We start from the raw sequence: 19,539 nt of genomic DNA on the forward strand, positions 1-19,539 counted from the left end.
ATAAGAATGTCACACATGCCAATACAGGCTCAAGAATCAAGCATACCGCGCATAGCGCACCACACCGGAACATATAATTCTCGGTGGCTATCCTTCCTCCCGAATAGCTAGGCATAAATCACACCGGACTATGTAGTACGCGGTGGCTATCCTTCCTCCCGAATAGCTAGGCATAAATCACACCCCGGGTAGCGAACCCAGCGGTGGCCACTCTTCCTCCCGAATGGCTAGGCATAAATCACACCCCGGGTGGCGAACTTAGCGGTGGCCACTCTTCCTCCCGAATGGCTAGGCATAAATCACACCCCGGGTAGCGAACCCAGCGGTGGCCACTCTTCCTCCCGAATGGCTAGGCATTAACACACTAGGATCCATAGTGGCTACCCTTCCTCCCGAGTAGTTAGGCCAAACACAACAACAAAGTTCATAGCATAGAAGTCGATTCACAATTTGTCTCAAAGTAGTCACACCATCAAATAGCATTAAAGCTCATTATGCCATTACGAAAATCCATAATTTCATAGATAATCATGAAAACATTTCCACTTCTTTAAACAAGATTACTTTGTAATAGTTCCTTTGTAAAATCATCAATACCAACAATTAACCATCATCACTAGCATCTCTCATAGAGGAAAACATTCATAATACCTTATACATAAATAGGTTTTGTTACAATCTAGGTTTAATGTGGGCTTGTCCCCTCACGCACATTAACCATTAATCAAAGCATGTAATATATTTCAAGAATGTAAAACCAATTCATCATATCATTCAAAACATGCTTTTTATAAAGAATCAATCTTTCAAGAGGGTTTGTAAAAGAGACATATGAATGACCTTTATATTCAAAAAGGGTTTTATTTTTAAAATGACATACCTTAATCCCACTAAAAAGATACTAAATTGAATTCCCAAGGTTCAACAATCATAGACGAATTCCACACGCTCCTATCTTCTTCTTCTTGAAAATACAAGAACTTAGGGTTTTAGAGAGATGATTTGCTATCAAGAGGGGATGAATATGGTGTGGGAATGATCAATATTGAGTGAGAACTCACCTTAGGGTTAGAGAGACTTTTCTAGGGTTCTTTTCCTCAGAAATATTGATTTGAAACGAAGTGGGAAATAACACAATGAATTAGGATTTAAAGGAAATTCGAAATCAGAAAATAATTCCCGATCCGTGCTGAGTCCGCTTCACGGGTTCAGCACCTGATCATGTTTTTATTTTGGTCCACAGTTGGTCCATAGCTGAGTTCTTCGAGCCCAGCACATTTTTTTTCTTTTTCGATAATTGACCATTGCTCAGTAAAACGATCATAACTTTTTGTACAAAACTTTTCTTGGCTGGGCGACCTACCATTGGAAAGCTATTTCAAAGATATACAACTTTCATCAAGGAAGCTTTTCGAAATTTGAAACACATTTTCATGAAAATCGCCCAGAAGACAGACCTACCAAAACTTAGGCGAATTTAAGAGCCCTTAAGAACTTCAATTGTTGGTTTCGCTTCAAAACGACCATCTTCCACCCGAATTCATCAAGAATGGATTCATATAGGTATAATATCATCTTAACACTAGATTTTTACACATTCACACCTACCTCAAATTTACGGGATGTTACAGAAGTTGTCACATTAGTTCCGGCAAGCAGGTGCTCGATGCAGTAGTTGATTTCTATCTCTCCACTTGATGCATAGTTGATTTCTGATCTTTTCTTTTGGTTGGAGCCATTTTATTTGCACACAAGAGACAAATAAAAATCATCAATTAATCTGTGCATCATTTAAAGTAAACAGGGGAAAAAACTACAGCATACAAGTATTGAAGATGTTGCAACAACTGATGAAGAAATTGTTACAACATCTGAGGAGTTGTTGCAACAGATTCCTCAGTTGTTGGAAAAAATCAAACAATTGCACCAACTTCCTCAGCAACTGTTTGATTTTCTCCAATAGCTGAGGAATATGTTGCAACAACTTCTTTAGCTGTTGCAACAACCTGAGCAACTGCTTTTGATTTTTTCCAACGGCTAAGGAATCTGTTACAATAACTTCTTTGGTAGTTGGAAAAAATCAAAACAAATGTAACTCTCTTTTTCTTATACTATCGATTGACAACAACAACAACAACAACAACAACAACAACAACAACAAAAATATCTATTTCACTACCAGTGTACGCTATTTACAAACACACAACCATAACAAGTTAAACAAATACACCAAATAAGAGTTTCTTTAAGCATGCATTCTGAGCAACTGTTTTGATTTTTTCCAACAACTGAGGTCCTGATGAATCTGTTGCAAAATTGCTCAAAAGTCACTAAACCAAATAAGGGTTTTTTAAGTATGAAACAACATTGAAGAGGAACCCATGTTCTTCTTGTTCATCTTTAACCAAACCACCATTTTCCATGCTTGATTTCAAAATCCTAACTTTTTGAGCCACTGCTAGACTACTGAAAAAGAGAAAGAAAATCACCTTAGAAGTTGCAGAAGCAGTGAAGAGAGAGAAGGACGAGACAAATGCTTCTTCTTCGAGCAGCAGCAAAAATAGCAAAATTTGAGAGGGGGAGTTGTGAAATTTTGATGAAGAACTGAGAGATGAAGAAGAGAGGAGAGACGGTTGAGGTCTTTTGATTTTGAAAAGAAGTGGGTCTCCAAACGTGGGGTTGTGTATTTGTATAATGTGGGTATTTTTGTATTTTATAAAAGATTAAGAAGTTTTTAAAATTACATTCAGACCCTATTTAACTTAATTAAAATTTTAAGTGGGCTTTGACCTTAGCTGGTCAAAGTTGTCACCTTTTCTAATTTGTAGACTTGAAAGGTACCTTTAGTTTATTTTTCTCCAACTCAACATCAAATAGAAAACTAACTAGATAAAATTTAATACTAAGTATAAACCTAGCATTTACCCCTAAATCTGCAAGGATAAGTAAGTTAAGGTCAACCAATAATGAAATAAACGATGCTATAACTCGTTGTATAGAAAGTAGTCTTAAATAAAATGCAAATAATTGAGAACTATATAATGGAATGAACAAAGTAAATAATGCTTATTGATATGGCTCAGGGATTGCTGACTGGCAACATCTCTGGGTTACGACTACTGAAAGAGAGCCTGAGGGCAAAAAGACTACAATGGAGCAAAAATTATAACTGTATTCTCTGATTGTATATCCAATGCTCACAAATGAGGGGAAGAGGTATTTTTATACCCTAAAAGTAACGTTACACCGGTCTTATCACCCCACTTCGTCAATCAGAAGAAGAAAAAAAAGAAAAAAAAAACCACCTTTAGGCGGAGCAGGTATGGGTTATTAGGTGGATCGGGGTTTTGGGTTGAGATTTACTTAGTTAGGTTAATTTTAACAATAACCAATAGGAATGTGCCACGTAATAAATAAAGGGAAAAGGGTCAAATTTACCCCCGTACTTTGAGTAAAGGTTTACATTTACCCCTCGTAAGTTATTCTAATAACCCGTATCCTTACCGTTAATATTTTATTAACATTTATCCTCAGCCCTAATGGCTCACCACTGTGGCATCGCTACATCATTAAAATTTTCCAAAATCCTAGTCACCATTTTTCATTAATTTACCAGTGAATTAAATTGACCCCACCCCACCCCCCACCCCCCAAAAAAAAACCCCATTACCCAGCAAATTAAACCCAAAACCCATCTCTCCGACCTTCATTGACATTAGGTGCAATTTATAGGCAAAAGGTAGACGGAGGGCATTTTTATACAAATTTAATAGTTCAAGGGCATTTTTGGTTCTTTTCCGTATTGAATTTTAGATATATACAAAGTGACACCAAGAGAATAAAAATTTGTCATTTTGATATGAGTTTTTAAACCATTGATGGAGAACATAGACATATAAACTATTTCATCCGTTCCATTTTATATGAGGGCGTTTGACTGGGCACGAAGTTTAAGAAATAAATGAAGACTTTTAAATCTTTGTGGTCTAAAGAAATTTGTGTGGCTAGAAATCATTTCATTTAGGGTAAAACGGTAAATTTAAAGTTAAATTGTTACTAAATAGATAAATGTGTCATTTTTTTTTTGTATAGAATAAAAATAATTGGACGCAGGGAGTAGTAACATTGATAAAAATGCGAAAAGGACCGAACTTTCACTATACGTGTCTTATATTTTTGGTAAAGGGAAAGTCATGCAAATACAACTTTTTCAAATGGTAATTAAAAAGATTACAACTACTTTAAAAAAATTACATAAATACAACATATTCAAAATTTTAACTTTTTAATTACAAAAATACAACTTTTTATATTTCTAAAATATCAATGATACTTAATTTTAGGAGTTACTACCATTAATGCATATCCACTTTTTACTTTCTCTTTCTTTCAAAATCATCCCCTTCCCTTCTCCAACACCTCCCCCCCCCCCCCCCCCCCTCCCAAAAAAAATCTATGAAAAGGGCATGAGAGACAATGGAATTTTTCAAATAAACAAAACAAAATCAATTTCAAATCCCATATTCCATCTACTGTTTTAAAAAGATTGCTTTTTCTTTCGTTTCCTCCTCTTTATTCTTCTTTTTTTTATTTTCACTTGATGACTAATACAATTATTTTTTTGTGACTAAAAGAAATTATTTCAATGTATTAATATTAAGAAAAGTACACGAAAATATATGGTATATTGTATAGCAAAAGTACATGAATATATTATCGTAGAATATATGGTATATTGTATAACAAAAGTACATGAATATATGGTATATTCAAATTGGTAAATTTAACTGAAAAGATGATGACAAAATATATGTGAATATAATCGTAGAAATTAGTATATCTAAGTTTGTAAATTATACATAGTTTAATATTACAATATACTTAATATATGAATATATTACTCTACGTGACAACCAATTGTACTCTACAATAACATATCGAGTAACAATATACGATATATAGATAGAATAATATATATAACATATACTACAATAATATACTTGTTCATGAATTAGTTTTATTTTATTTTTTTGGTTAAAATTTATGAAGTAGATTGCTAGTAGATTGTGATGGAGCCTTTTCAGGTAAGCACTTAGTGTTTTATATGCATTTAATTATGTTATGACTAATATAGGGAATCTCCTTGTTTTTAGATTTTTATTCACACCAATAATCTCCTTGTTTTTAGCTTTAAATTGCGCAATTTGTAATATCTATATTAGTTGTAGATTATATAGTTAACTCTTATATATCTTGTATTTATGAAAGTTCCCTTAGATAAAAGCCTTCCAAATTTCAGTATATTGGATCCACTCTTTAAATTCCGTCGAATTTCTTTCTTAGAAGTAGCTAGATGAAAATTTTCCTTTTCAATTTAGCCCAAAAGTTAAATAGCGGAAAGATCATTTGTGCAAATGGCCCCTATCAAGTCAGTCCATGGAAAAGTTTTCCTAATTAGAACATAATTAGGTAGCACGTTTTCCTAATTAGAACAGAATTTAGTAACACGTTAATAATTTAGGAAACTTCAGAGTTACAATAGGATTAGGATAACGTGTCCCAACCTATATACATAAGTACATTGTTCTTAATTTAGAAGGTTATTATTTGTTAGCATTGTGGAGAAGAGAATTTAGGATGGTGAAGGTGAAGGTTAAAGAGCAAACTAGGTGCACTTGGTTGAGGCTTTTCTTATGGAACGAGAAGCTGACGAGGAATCAAATATCAGAATCGGAAGGGTTGTGCGTGGTTATAATTCGTAGGAAATACATGAGGCTTCATCCTTGTCAATGCGGCAGTTCTTATTGCAACACTTTGGAGGATAGCTGTTGCTCTACCGTCATACCCTTTGAACTCTCAAGGCTACTGAACAAGGATCCATCGTTGTTTCGCATGCTTTTATCTGCTACTCTTCAGTTTTTCCCTGAAAATATCATAAAAATGACGAATTACATGTCTTCTCGTTTTTTCACTCGATTTCAGTTTTCTCAACCACCACTGCCACCATCACGACCCACATACGTGATTGCCCTTGAAATCTCCCACACCCTTTTTACCGATAGTTTAACATGGAGGCCTCCCCCTATCCCGTCGTTTTGTAGGTTTAAAAAGGATTGGGACAAGGAAGAGAAGCTTTTCAGTTGCGCACGTAGTCTATCTAAACCTGATTACATGAATGATCCATATCATCGCTACTGCGGTGAAGTCCTCCAGTGTATCAACGCATTAAGGGAATATATTGGTGAAGCTGGAATTTGCCCAACAAAACCACCCATTGCCGCAGATGTACCAAAAGGACTTGTGGTAGTCAAACCCTCTCCTAAGCCCATACACTACCAACTCGATGAAGCCAGCAGAGATTTAATGGACGACACTTGCCCTGTTTGCTATCAAGATTTTAAAGACAAAAATGAGGTGATAACAACTAATTATTTGCACGACTTTCATACGGAGTGTCTCCTATCATGGCTAACAAGGAAAAACACATGCCTAACTTGCCGAGCTGTCTATCCTTTGCATTATTCGCCTTTTTCCAACTGCCGTAAACTTCCCGAGCACAACATATTGGAGGCTAGCGTTTAAAATTGCATCTTTTCCTCTTTTTCTTGTATACTTATTGCAGATTCTTTATTCTTTTGGTATCATCAAATATCAATTTGAATTTGAGAACAAACTAATTTTTCATGTGCAATAGAATGCAGTTGCTGGCTGTTTTGTAGTATCTCTCAAATTCCTTACTTATGTTCCGAATAAAGTAAAGTGAGCATTCTCATAATTCTTTCTTTGCCTTTTCTCAAGGTCTAGTGAAGTTCCTGTGGATGTTATATACCCTTAATTATTTCATTAATTTGGAAACAATATACAAGGAAAGGACACAATTGGATTAGTGCATGTTAGGACAAAAAATTGTAGGAGACTAGGAGTTTAACTCACGGTAATAAACTCTAATTGTATTAGGAACTTAACTCACGTCAATAGCAACTCAATTCAGAAAGAATATTACACTAATACAATTCTAACCTAAATTTCTCTGTGCAAATTCAACTAGGTTGCTGATTTCATTCTCATCAATATACCGGTGATGTAATTATTATGACAAAAAAGTCAGTGATCTAATAGGTGAAAAGTGATTCTTATGGCAAAAAAGTCAGTGATCTAATAGGTGAAAAGTGATTCTTATGGCTAATAGAAATTGCAAAATAATTAGTTAATGTAGTTAGCTTTAAATACCAGAATCACTCTTTAATTTAACTGGAATAAATCATTCTGGGAGTAAATTTAAGACATTAATTATAATTATTATATATTGGTAAGTACTGAGTATATAAAGAATTAAAGACTAATTGTAAGCTAACTAGAATTTAAATAGTAAAACATTCACATTGAAAACGTAATATCAAGAACTATATATTCAATTAGGTCTCTAATTGTTTAATCACTGTATTATTAGTAATCATCTCAAACTATTTTTGTATGTTGGTCTAAACTATGAAACAAGTTTTACTTATTCCAGATGTTTGGTGTTTTTATAAAGATTTAGCATAACCTGAATTTGCAGAAGATGGAAGGCTACTGAACAAGGATCCATCGTTGTTTTGCATGCTTTTATCTGCTACTCTTCAGTTTCTCCCCGAAAATATAATACTTCACAAACTCTCTTTATCGATAATTTAAAATGGAGGCCTCCTCCTATCCCGTCCTTTTGTAGGTTTGAAAATGACTGGGATGAGGAAGAGGGGCTTTTCAGTTGCGCACGCAGTGTGTCTAAAACTGATTACATGAATGATCCATATCACTGCTACTACGCTGAAGTCCTTGAGTGTCTCTATGCGTTAAGGGAATATACTGGTGAAGCTGGAATTTGCCCAACAAAACCACCCATTGCCGCAGATGTACCAAAAGGACTTGTGGAAGTTGAACCCTCTCTTAAGCCCATACATTACCAACTCGATGACAGTAGAGATCTAATGGACGACACGAAGATTTCAAGGACAAGAATGAGGTGATAACAACTAATTGTTTGCACGACTTTCGTAGTCTCCTATCATGGCTATCAAAGAAAGACACATGCCCAACTTGTCGAGCTGTCTATCCTTTGCATTACTCGCCCTCTTCCAACTGCCGTAAACGTCGTCAGCACAACATATTGGAGGCTAAGGTTTAAACATCGTACTCTCCCATTTCATTGATGCAGCAGTAAAGTCTAAGAAAGGAAAAAAAAAAAAAGACTTTTGGAACTTACTTATGTTCTTAAACAAGTCATGAGATTTCTGTGGCTGTAAAATCAACCAATTTCCTATCTTTCTCATCTTTCTCGAATTCTTTATTCTTTTTGGGTATCATATTGCAAAGAAGTAACTTTCATGTGCTAGTTAACATCTTGTAGAATGTGTTGGCTAATGTTCAAAATTTGCCGTCTTTTTCAATTCTCTTGTATAGTAATTGCAGATTGTGTTGGCTAACCTTTATAAATTGCATCTTTTCCAATTTTTCTTGTATATTTATTGTATCTATTCTTTTGGTATCATCAAATATAAATTTCAATTTGAAAATGAAGTAATTTTTACATGTGCAAAAACATTCAGTTGCTGGCTATTTTATTTCTCTCAAATTCTTTAGTAGACAGTGGGACAAGATCTGCCAGAATAAAGTATAAGCATTCTTATTTATTCTTCTTTGCCTTTTTCTCAAGGTCTAGTGAAGTTCTTCTCTACGTATATCATAGAGGCCTGTGGATGTTATGAACATGAGTACTCTGTACATAATCAGGTAATCAATTGTTACTCAAGGTTTGTTGTTTTGTACTCACCAGCTGCACATATTCGAGAGTCCAATATTAAGGTTCCATGAGTACTCTGAATTGTCCTGTAGTCAAGTACTTTGATGCACAATTTTCTGTTTATACCTTGTAAAAATGACGTCTCCAAAAGGAATAGTAGGACAGTGAAGAATTGTGTTAAAATGAAAGGACATAGTTCCAAGATTTTACAAGAGGATATCATATGTCCGTTAGCAATAATATGACGCTTATGTTCTTTTCTTTGTTTGTTTCTTTAAGTTGAAATTTCTGTTCTGTTGTAACTAGCAATTTAACACATTTTTATCGTTGATTGAGACATTGAGTTTCAGTACTGTAGCTTATTTTAATAATAAGTATACCATATCTCTCCCTTTCTGTCTGTTTGGGCAGTTTCCAGGTCCCATTGCTATTTTTTCTCTCCCTGTGCGTCTCTGTGTCATCTCGACCAGCTTTAGTTCGACTTTTAGTGCTTTTTTATTTTCCTTTTCTGGATCCTGATATGCGACAATGTAATCCGTGGGTAATTGATATTTCTTTAAAAGATTTGCATCAAAACTGAGCCTCAGATCATCTGCATTTATCAGATGTTAAATGATTTGTTCAATTTCCTTTTGATGCTATCATGACGCATCAACACTGTCATTTCCTAGTGGATCACATATTCACATGTCACTTTGCAAGAGCCATCTCTTTCTGGAGAGCATACCAATCATCTTTTGGACTAACCTTTTGGTGTAAAACAGGAGTAGTCACTTCAATTGCGATCATTTTTACCCCTTACATGGGTTATTGATAGCAAGACAAAGACAAACAAAACAAGGAAATCAAAATAAGATAAGCTAGAACTAATATTGAATCTTGAGCCTCTTTTCCCAGATGTCGTTGACTTGTTGGCAGGACATCTTTCTTCTTGTCAAAACTTACTCTATTTGACTAAAGCATTGCAGTTTTAAACCACCAAGTGACAACCTTAAGCAATCTCATCAAGAAATATTTCCTTCAACCATGAATGTCATTAAAGTTTATAACTTTGACAATGAACTCAGAGCCCAAAGTAAAATGCTACAAGAATGAAATAACTGCACGAATGGCAAGCAAGAAATATTAGTTCAATTTGAGAATATTAGTTCAATTTGAGAAGACCGAGATTGAAGATGGAACATGGCGATTAGCCTCTGCAACTGTAAAATCTCGAAGAAGTCAGGAAGCTGGTGGCTCTTATCATGCCATCTATCTATTTAAAGCTCCAATAATCTATCTAACTACATCAAAGCGTGAAAGCTCATGTAAATCATAGTTTCAGCTTCTTTTTAGGTTTTTTGGCCATTCCATTTGAAGATTCCTCCAGTTTCTGGCAAAAACCACATTCATGACAAAATTGGAAGGCAAAAGATAAATGATAGAAGATGTGCATACTGATAGAATACCTTGCGCTGTTTCTCCTTCTTCAACTTCTTCTTCCTCTTTTTGTTTTTCTTACTTTTCTTTGGGACGGATATTTTTATCTCTTCATCTTCAGCAGATTCCTGAAAAGATTGCGCCAGTTTAGTCAGGCTTGAGTACTTAATAGCTATTTGACTTGCAAAAAAATCTTCAGAGAAATCACAAATCAAGAACCTCAGAATCTCCAAAAGAATCCACATGCTGAACGATTCTTCCTCTACTTGATGTCCCACCTGTTCCATTTCCAAATTGTAAGAGAATAGTTATGCTCTATCACAATGCCTGAATTTTACACCAACTAAAAGCATGCAAATGAATGGCACTTCTATAAGATGAATACAATCACTCATTTACTGACAACTAATGAGCAACTTCATATACCATTACAAACTACAATCATACTCCCTCCATCCCAATTTGTGTGACATAGTTTGACTAGGCACGGAGTTTAAGAAAGAAAGGAAGACTTTTGACACTTGTGGTCTAAAACAAGCCATAGATATTTGTGTGGCTCTAAATCATTTCATTAAGGGTAAGAGGGGAAATTTTAAGTTAAATTATTTCTAAATATAGAAATATATCATTCTTTTTGGGACAGACTAAAAAGGAAAGTGTATCACATAAATTGGGACAGAGGGAGTAATTGGTTAGGTTCCAGCACTAAACCTCAAATGGATGTTAAGTATAAAATGCCTAATCAAGTAACAAAACTGGAAGCTTGGGAGAATCAATGATTTTTTTTCTACTTTGGAAGCTTCAAAGGTCTCAAGGAGGAAGAAGACTCTTCACTGGAATAAAAACAAGAATGGGGTTTACACTGTTAAATCTGCCTACCTTACCCTTTCACAGAAAGGTCAGACCATTGAGAATTGGCCATAGAAGAGCATTTGGAAAGCTAAAGTCCCTACCAAGGTTGTGCGCTTTGCATGGTTGCTTGCTAGAGAAGCTTGTTTAAGTCAAGAAAACTAAAAAAGAAGGGGCTTTCAGTTATGTTCAAGGTGTATTTTATGTGGGAGAGCTTTGGAGTCCAACAGTCATCTGTTTATACATTGTCCTTTCACTACTCAATTGTGGCTTTTGTTCCTAAACATGGTGGGGTTTAGATGGACTATGCCTCCTAATTCTGCTGATCCGTTAAGAGCTTGGAACAACAATGGGGACATAGGGAGACAGAAAGAGTGGTGAAGGTTGGTCTCTGCTTGCATATGGTGGTCAGTATGGAAAGAGAGGAATTCAAGAGTTTTTGAAGATAGATACAATTCATTACAGAAAGTTAAGATGAATTGTATCCTTTTGTTTCATTTTTGGTGTAAAGAAAGTCATGTAGAGTAGAGTACAGAATCACTGGCTGATATGTTAGTATTTCTGTAAGCATCATAGATCACATTTGATCTATTCTTTTGCTGTAAATGTGGTTTAACACTACCTTAGTGCTTTTTATAATAAACTGCTAGCATTCTCAAAAAGTAATATAACTTTTGACTGAAAAATTCTATTGAAATATAGAGAAACATGTAACATGTATAATCTACCTCATCTGACACTTATTGGTCAGTTCGGTTTTGTATGTCATCGGTTTGGTTTATCAGTTATCGGTTTGTAAACATGATTACAGACAGCAAAACCAATAAGATATTTGTTATAGGTTTGTAAACATGCTAACTGAGTAACTACTGACAGGGTTTTTTCCAAAAACATGTCAAAGTTGTGAGATCGCATGTTTATTATTTCGGAAGAGTACCTAAGTTTGAAATTTATGTCAGCTTTTGGAAAATAAATGGCACTTAGTGACAGCAGAATAAAGTATATGATGTACCAAATGGATCTCGAAAAACAAGGAGACGGACACAACCAAAAGTAAGATAAACCGAATGCTAATTTATCAGCATAAGATAAATCGAATGCTAATTTATCAGCATCAAATTAGGTGCCCAGGTTTCTATTTAGAGCTTTCTTTTTCACCAAAGATTCCTTTGCCCAGAGGAATTCACGGCATCATTTACAAACCAACTTGGGAACTTAGTTTCCTGAAATACTCCATGCTCTAAGGAGACAGAAAACTTAGCTAGACTATGATCTAGGTATTATAGAAAATCTACTTTCTCCAAGTTGAACCACTGTATTGTCCAGCTACCTACCTAAAACTGAATTATTTACCTTGCAGGAGATGCGTGATGCCATCAGAAATCCACTAACATATCGAATATTTCAATCTTAAAAGATTCATGTAAAACTCAAAAGGGTATTCAAGACTCTGTAGCACAGTTGAACTGACAAACAAACCGGCAGAAAATTTCAAGTGTTGAAATGGGAGTAAGAAGCGATGATGGAATGAAAAATAGTAGCAGTGGATAAAATGGTTAACCAATAGCTGGTTCCACACATCATTGTGCATAATTTAATATGTGGAAATCATGTAAACAACAAAACGATATTCAAGATTCTGTAGCACAGTTAATGTGATTAAGATACCAGCAGAAAATGTCAAGTTAAAGGGCAAAAGGGAGCAGCCGTGATGATCGAACAAACAAAGAGCAGAAGTAAACAGCAGTACTGATAGTCATAGAGCATCATATAAAGGGCAGCCTGGTGCACTAAGCTCCCGCTATGCGCGTGGTCTGGGGAAGGGCCACATTGGGTCTTATAACACAGCGTTACTTTGCATTTTTACAAGAGGCTAGTTTCGCGACTTAAAGTCGTGACCCCCTGATCACACGGCGTCTAACTTTTACCATTGCGCCAAAACTCCCCTTCTCGTAGTGCATCATTTTCTCTTAATAAATCATGTAAAACTTTGTTATCAAAATAAAATCAAGATTCTGTAGCACAGTTAAACCTTGGTAATCAAAATGGTGTACACAGGGATGATTAAACAAAAAGGAGTTGAAGTAAATGTCAGTACAGGACTGTCATAGTGCATAATTTAATATTAAGAAATCCCGCAACACCAAAGGATATTCAAGATTATGCAGCCATGGAAGTGGTAAAGAAACTTTCAAGTGATTAAATAGGTATGACAAGTGATGATGATAGAATGAAAGAGAGCAAGTAAACAGCACTACTGGATGTCATAGTTCAGAATTCATAGTTCAGAAGTTAATCATAAGAAATTAGGCAAAAATCAAAGGCTATTCAAGGTCATTACAACAACAACATACCCAGTGTAATCCCACAAGTGGGGGGTCTGGGGAGGGTAAGATGTATGCAGACTTTACCCCTACCTTTGTGGGGTAGAGCAGTGGCGGAGCTAGGAATTTTACTAAGGGGTTAAAAAATATAAATAAGTAAACACACGAAGGTGCCAAGGGGATTCAACATCTACTGTATATACATAAAATACAATTTTAACCTTTTATATACAGTGTAAACTTTCGCCGAGGGGTTTGGATGAACCCCCTGGCCCCTTACTGGCTCTGCCCCTGGTAGAGAGGCTGTTTCAGATAGACCCTTGGCTCAAAAGAAGTAATCAAAGCAGTGTTGAAAGGATATAACGAGAGCAAAAGGCAAGATAAACAAGCAAATGAAGCAACAGTATAGTAAGAAATGAAGAATACGATACTACGAGAATACTAAATAATACTACTAAATAAGGATGAGCTGAGTATAGGAGACTAGCCCCCTGCCTCTCCCACGTAAGAGTATCACAACACTCGGCTACCCACTACCCTTCTACCCTAATTATCGACTTCCATACCCTCCTATCTAGGGTCATGTCCTCAGTAGCACAATTAAAGAAATATAACAAAGAAGCTGAGTACAATAAGAGTTAGAGAAATTCTGAAACATTGTATGGAGTAGTGGTAAATAATAGTTACTGGATTGAACAGTGTCTTTAGCATTATTGACGGCGAGTTCAATGAGACGGGGATCAAGAGAGGACAAGCCATTAGGGTCTTGCAATTTCCTCTCTAGGAATTTTGCTAAAGCTGCTGCCTTATTCGTCTTCATTGGTCCTCCTGGATGAGCCAGCCTGCCAATTAATCAATCACAAACTAGTTGGGATCCGCTACAATATGAATCAACAAGAGCAACATACCCAGTGTATGGGGAGAAAAAAGTGTGCGCAAACCTCACCCCTACCTTAGATGTAGAGAGGCTATTCCGATATCGGAAAAAGAAATAACAGAAATGAAGAAGTCATGGCAAAAATACTATAGAAAGAATGACAAAGCATTCTGAACAGTAAATCGACGTACAAGAAGCAGCATACAGTAATAGAAATCGAAGGACAAGAAACTACTAACTAACAAGAAACTACTGACTAATGCTACGACTACTAGTATGGAAGGATAAGTAAAACAACACTCTACTACCTACTATCCTAATCTGTGACTCTATGTTGCTAAGACTCTTCAAAAATTTCAACGGGTGCATATCGGATTCTCCAAAAGTAGTGTATTTTTTTAGAATCCGACAAGGGTGGGGCATCGAAAGTGAAGAGTCTGTGCAACTTAGGTGTCCTCCACAAGTTAGACTTTTATTTCTTAAATTCCGTATCCAACCAAACTACATCACATAAATTGGGACAGAGGGAGTATATCTTCTCTACATATATACACCAAAATCTGGAATTCTAAAAAAAAAAAAAAAAAGAAGTTGTAAATGATTATACCTGGGTTGAGAACGAGAAGAAGAAGGGAGAGGTGCGAATTTGCTTCCACGAAGTGCTTTTTCCTCATCTTCACTTAGTTGTTCCATCTCTTCCCCAAATTATTCTTTCTTTCTTCCCCCACAGGAAAAAGGGACGCCAGTTCTAGCTTAAGACGACGCCGTTTTATGAGGCTTAATAAAACTGGATATTTGCACTCCAACAGCCACCTTCCAGTTGTCCGCTTATTATTTTCAAAAAGAGATGACGGTCCAAAAAAAACAATCTCAAGTGTCACTCTTTTGCAAATTTCATTTCGACTAGTTTGCGTTTCTTATCTTAACTATTCGTCAACAATATATCAAAAATAACTTAGATTTTAAAGACAAATCTTAAAAGTGGAACTTTGCACTCCAATATCTTATTTTTGCGAACATTGTCCTTCATTTGGTGTGTTCTTTAATTTTTATTCTTCAAATTGGTGGTCTTTAAGTTTTGTCCTTCACCTAATAATTCAAGGTTGCGGGTTCGAATTCCAGCTCAGTAAAAAAAAAAATCACAAATTCTGCCTTAATTTGTGCCTTAAGGGCAAAAGTTAAAGACCACCAATTTGAGGTCCTAAAATTAAAAAACACCCCCAGCGAAGGGCAATCCTGCAAATTGCCCCTCCAATATTCACTTTCGAATTGTTACTATTTTCTTCAAAAGAGACGGTGGTCAAAAACAAATCTAAAGTGTCACTATTTGCGAGTTTTCTACTTGAACTATCAGGTGTTTGTGTTTCTCATCTTAACTATTATCAACTATTATTCAAAACGATTAGATTTTAAAGACAAATCCTAAAAAGTGGATACACCATGTTATATTTTCGCAATAAAAAGTCGCTAGGATTTTGTGAAACACTTATCTTGTTAAGTTGAAGAATATCTTTACAAAAATTATTTTTACTTTCTGTTAAGTATATTCGGCACACGAAATCCACTAACTCAACTGATCTGAATTAATATTGTGTAAGGCTCACTAAGGGAGAAACACTCCTTACCAAAAGTTTCTGCATTCTAGAGGCTTGAACTCGAAATTTCTGATAAAAGATAGAGGAATCCCATCCATCTCACTACATTTTTTAGTGCTAAGATTACTTATCTTGGTGAGTTGAAAAGATATTTTGAAATTTTATTTCCAGAAGTTTTAAACAACCAATATTTGGGTGCTTAATTCTCATTATATATTGGTGTGTTTAATGCAAGGTCTTTAATTGTTTTACAATAATTTCATATGCTTCCTGCTTTTAATGAAGTGATCGCACGATTTGCCCTTAAAATGGAATAGTCTTTAATTTTTGCTATTCAAAATCGAACTTATGTTTAGCGGGACATAAGTTCTTTAAGGACGCTGGTATAATTTGTAGATATTGTGATGCGTAACTTATGCTCCTCTAGGCATAAGTTTGATTTTGAAAGGCAACATTAAAGACCGACACAAAATAGGGACAAAAGTGCAAACGACCGGTTTTTAATTGATACAATTGGTATTAAGGGATACTTTAAGGGGTCGTTTGGTTTGAAACAAGTCATCCCAGGATAACTTCTCCTGGGATTAGTTATCCCACCCTCCCATAGAGATAAAATAACACTACAATCCCGAGATAACTAATCTCATGATTAGTTATACCACGATTTTACCCAACCAAACGTGGGATAAACTCATCTCAAATATAATCCCGGGATTATTTATCCTTATTCCTTGTACCAAACAAGCCGTAAGTTTTTTAGGTCAAATACATATCCCGTCCCAGTGTTAGGGTGTATTTGCACGATTACCCTTCAAAGGCACTGGTCTTTAATTTTTGTCCCTCAAATTGGTGGTATTTAATTTTTTTTCCTTCGCCTAATACCATGAGGTTTGGGATTCGAACCCCGGCTTAATAAAAAAAAAAATTGCAAGGCAGAGTTTCGTAGCAAAGTTAGGCCTAAGGCAGAGTTTTGAATGCAAAACTCTACCTCAGGCAGAGTAGCAGAGTTTCTTTAAGGTAGAGTTTTGCATTCAAAACTCTACATTGCGAATTCAAACCTTTGCTTTGCGAATTTTTTTTTTTTTTTTTTTTACTGAGCTGGGGTTCAAACCAGAACCTCGGGGTAATAGGCGAAGATCAAAAATTAAAGACCACCAATTTGAGGGGCAAAAAGTAAAGACCATTGCCTTTGAAGGGCAATCAGCACAAAAAAAAAATGACTAGTAAACTACTCCCTCAGTTTACTTTTATTTGTCCACTGTGGACTTCGCATGCCCCTTAAAAGAATAATAGATAAAGTGCGTAATTTACCATGAGACGTTATTAATTGATGTATAGTTTTAATGAACTTGAAAAATAATTTGAAATGAGTAATTAATACTATGGTAAAATAGAATAAAGAAATTATCTTCTCATGATATGCTAAAAGTGAAAAAGTATTTTTAGAATGTTGGACAAGTAAAAGTAAACGGAGGGAGTAGCTTGGTCATAAAATTGGGAAAAGATCTACAATGGCCAATAGGCCAAAGTAATCCCACATTTGAGACTAATACCATGAGCTGGCAGGCTGGCCCAAACTATTCCCAAGCGCTGGCCTGCCTAGTAGCCCAAACGCCTTTAAAAAAAAGACCAAAAAAAAAAAAAAAAAATCAAAGTCCGCTGCAATAAAAAAAAATGGACTATTTATGGCGACTTTAGTCGCCACTAAAGGTCAACTTTTAATTATTTTTTTTAAAGTGGCAATTAAAAAGGTCTTCACTAAAGGTTAAAATTCATATTGAGCCTTCAACAAATGTTTCAAAACATGTATAATATGTGTATACTTATACAGTGATTGAACTTTCAAAACATGTATAATATGTGTATATTTATACGTTGATTGAGCCTTCAAGAAATATCTCAAAACATGTATAATAATAATTATAATACACTTTCTACACATATACAGTAGGGATACCTATTCTATACAACAGTGATACATTTTATATACTAAAGTAACCATCATAAAAAATTTAACAAACTAAAATATATCAACTACAAACTAATAAAATTAGTAAGTATACATTCATTAAACATAAATTATATGTTAATTATACATTAATTATACATTTATTAAACACATATTGCACAATAATGATACAGTTTCTATACGTATGATACATTTTCTATACATATACAGTAGTGATACATATTCTATACAACAATGATACGGTTTCTATACGTATATGTATGATATATTTTTTATACGTATGATACTCTTTCTATACAAGAATGATACAGTTTATATACATATGCTGGAATTATATATACACTTTCTATACAAGAAAGATACAATTTATATACACCTTCTATACAAGAATGATACAGTTTATATACATAAGCTGGAATTATATATACACTTTCTATACAGGAATGATACAGTTTATATACACTTTCTATACAAGAACGATACAGTTTATCTATTGTATATGTATGATACATTGTCTAGACGTATGATACACTTTCTATACAAGAATGATACAGTTTATACATAAATTATACAACAATGATACATTTTCTATACTTATGTATGGAATATGTATAATATGTGAATCATTAGTGTATAATCAATGTATAACTAGTGTATAATACATGTATGATTAGTGACTATACGTTGATGATACATTTATTATACACAAATTACACGACAATGATACAAACCTATGATACATTTTCTATAGATATACGGTAGAGATACATATTCTATACAACAATGATACTTTTTTATACGTATGATACATTTTCTATACATAGTTGATCTTTAGTGGCTTTTACGAGAGAAAAAATGATCTTTAGTCGCCACAAATAGTCCTCTTTTTTTGCAGCGGACTTTTAGTCGCCACAAAAGGTCGCGCTGGCTACACTAGCGGACTTTTAGTTGCCACAAAAGGTCGCGCTAGCTACACTTTGGGTTTGGAGAAACATGGGCCATCCGGTGGGAATAGTTTGGGCCGGATGGCCCATTATGTCCTTTTCCCCATAAAATTTTCATCATTTGCGGCCTTTGTTCTTTTCTCCTTTTGTGCTCTATTTGTTCTCAACTACTAGTGTTCGTTTTCCTCGCAGTGATTTTCTGTTCCTTCTTTTTCGTTTGGTTCAGTTGTCCGACTTCTATTTAAAATTTAAAAGTTGTTATATACTTTGTCGGTTTGTCCAATATAATTTTTTCTAAATATTTCTCTAAGAGCAAGTCCAAGTAATTTGGCTAAAACATGCTATACCGTATTATCAGCAACCTAAACTCACCAACACTCGATTTTGACATCTAGCAGACTACCTCTTATTTCAATTCTTGAATTTATGACAATTTTAACTCTTTAAATTCCCACAAAGAAAATGTCAATCATTCAATCTATAAAAGAATTAGATATTAACATCAAATCACTTCATTATCTATTCTTCCATTTATAACAAATTACACTCTCACAAACTATCTTATTCATTTATAATTCTAATACTGCATTTGCTAATCTAAATGAATGCAGAATCCAAAACTCCAAAACGAGATTCATGGGGAACGTGGTTCCATACCACTAATAATATGTTATGAATTCATATTAGGAGAACTCAGTTCATAGTAGCCCCTAAAAAAGCCAAAACAAAAGAGAGATCATTATTGGAAGCAACTCTTTCTTTCTCACTTCTCTCTTTTCATTT

The 19,539-nt window shown here is 34.8% G+C and overlaps 1 protein-coding gene across 2 annotated transcripts; it reads right to left on the minus strand.

Moving 5' to 3' along the window:
- Positions 1-9,780: 9,780 nt before the first annotated feature.
- LOC132626846 (uncharacterized) lies at positions 9,781-15,182 on the minus strand. 2 transcript variants are annotated; one of them, XM_060341855.1, is made up of 5 exons: positions 14,856-15,182; positions 14,059-14,213; positions 10,418-10,476; positions 10,228-10,326; positions 9,781-9,981 (listed from the first exon to the last, which is right to left on the minus strand). In XM_060341855.1, exons 1-5 carry the CDS (start codon positions 14,939-14,941, stop codon positions 9,910-9,912), a joined length of 471 nt encoding a protein of 156 aa, XP_060197838.1. In that variant the 5' UTR covers positions 14,942-15,182; the 3' UTR covers positions 9,781-9,909. The 2 variants fall into 2 exon arrangements, with proteins under 2 accessions (XP_060197838.1, XP_060197839.1); XM_060341856.1 differs by having other exon boundaries at positions 9,781-10,151; positions 14,856-15,179.
- Positions 15,183-19,539: the final 4,357 nt, after the last annotated feature.

The sequence above is a fragment of the Lycium barbarum genome, chromosome 2 (assembly GCF_019175385.1).
Source record: "Lycium barbarum isolate Lr01 chromosome 2, ASM1917538v2, whole genome shotgun sequence".
Classification (NCBI taxonomy): domain Eukaryota; kingdom Viridiplantae; phylum Streptophyta; class Magnoliopsida; order Solanales; family Solanaceae; genus Lycium; species Lycium barbarum.

Bases quoted from the DNA above. Each gene is read 5' to 3' on its own strand.
- LOC132626846 (XM_060341855.1), bottom strand. From the start codon at position 14,941: ATGGAACAACTAAGTGAAGATGAGGAAAAAGCACTTCGTGGAAGCAAA. The intron at 10,327-10,417 runs GTTCTTGATTTG...CAATCTTTTCAG, and splicing joins ATTCTTTTGGAGATTCTGAG to GAATCTGCTGAAGATGAAGA. The intron at 9,982-10,227 runs GTATTCTATCAG...GAGATTTTACAG, and splicing joins AGAAGGAGAAACAGCGCAAG to TTGCAGAGGCTAATCGCCAT.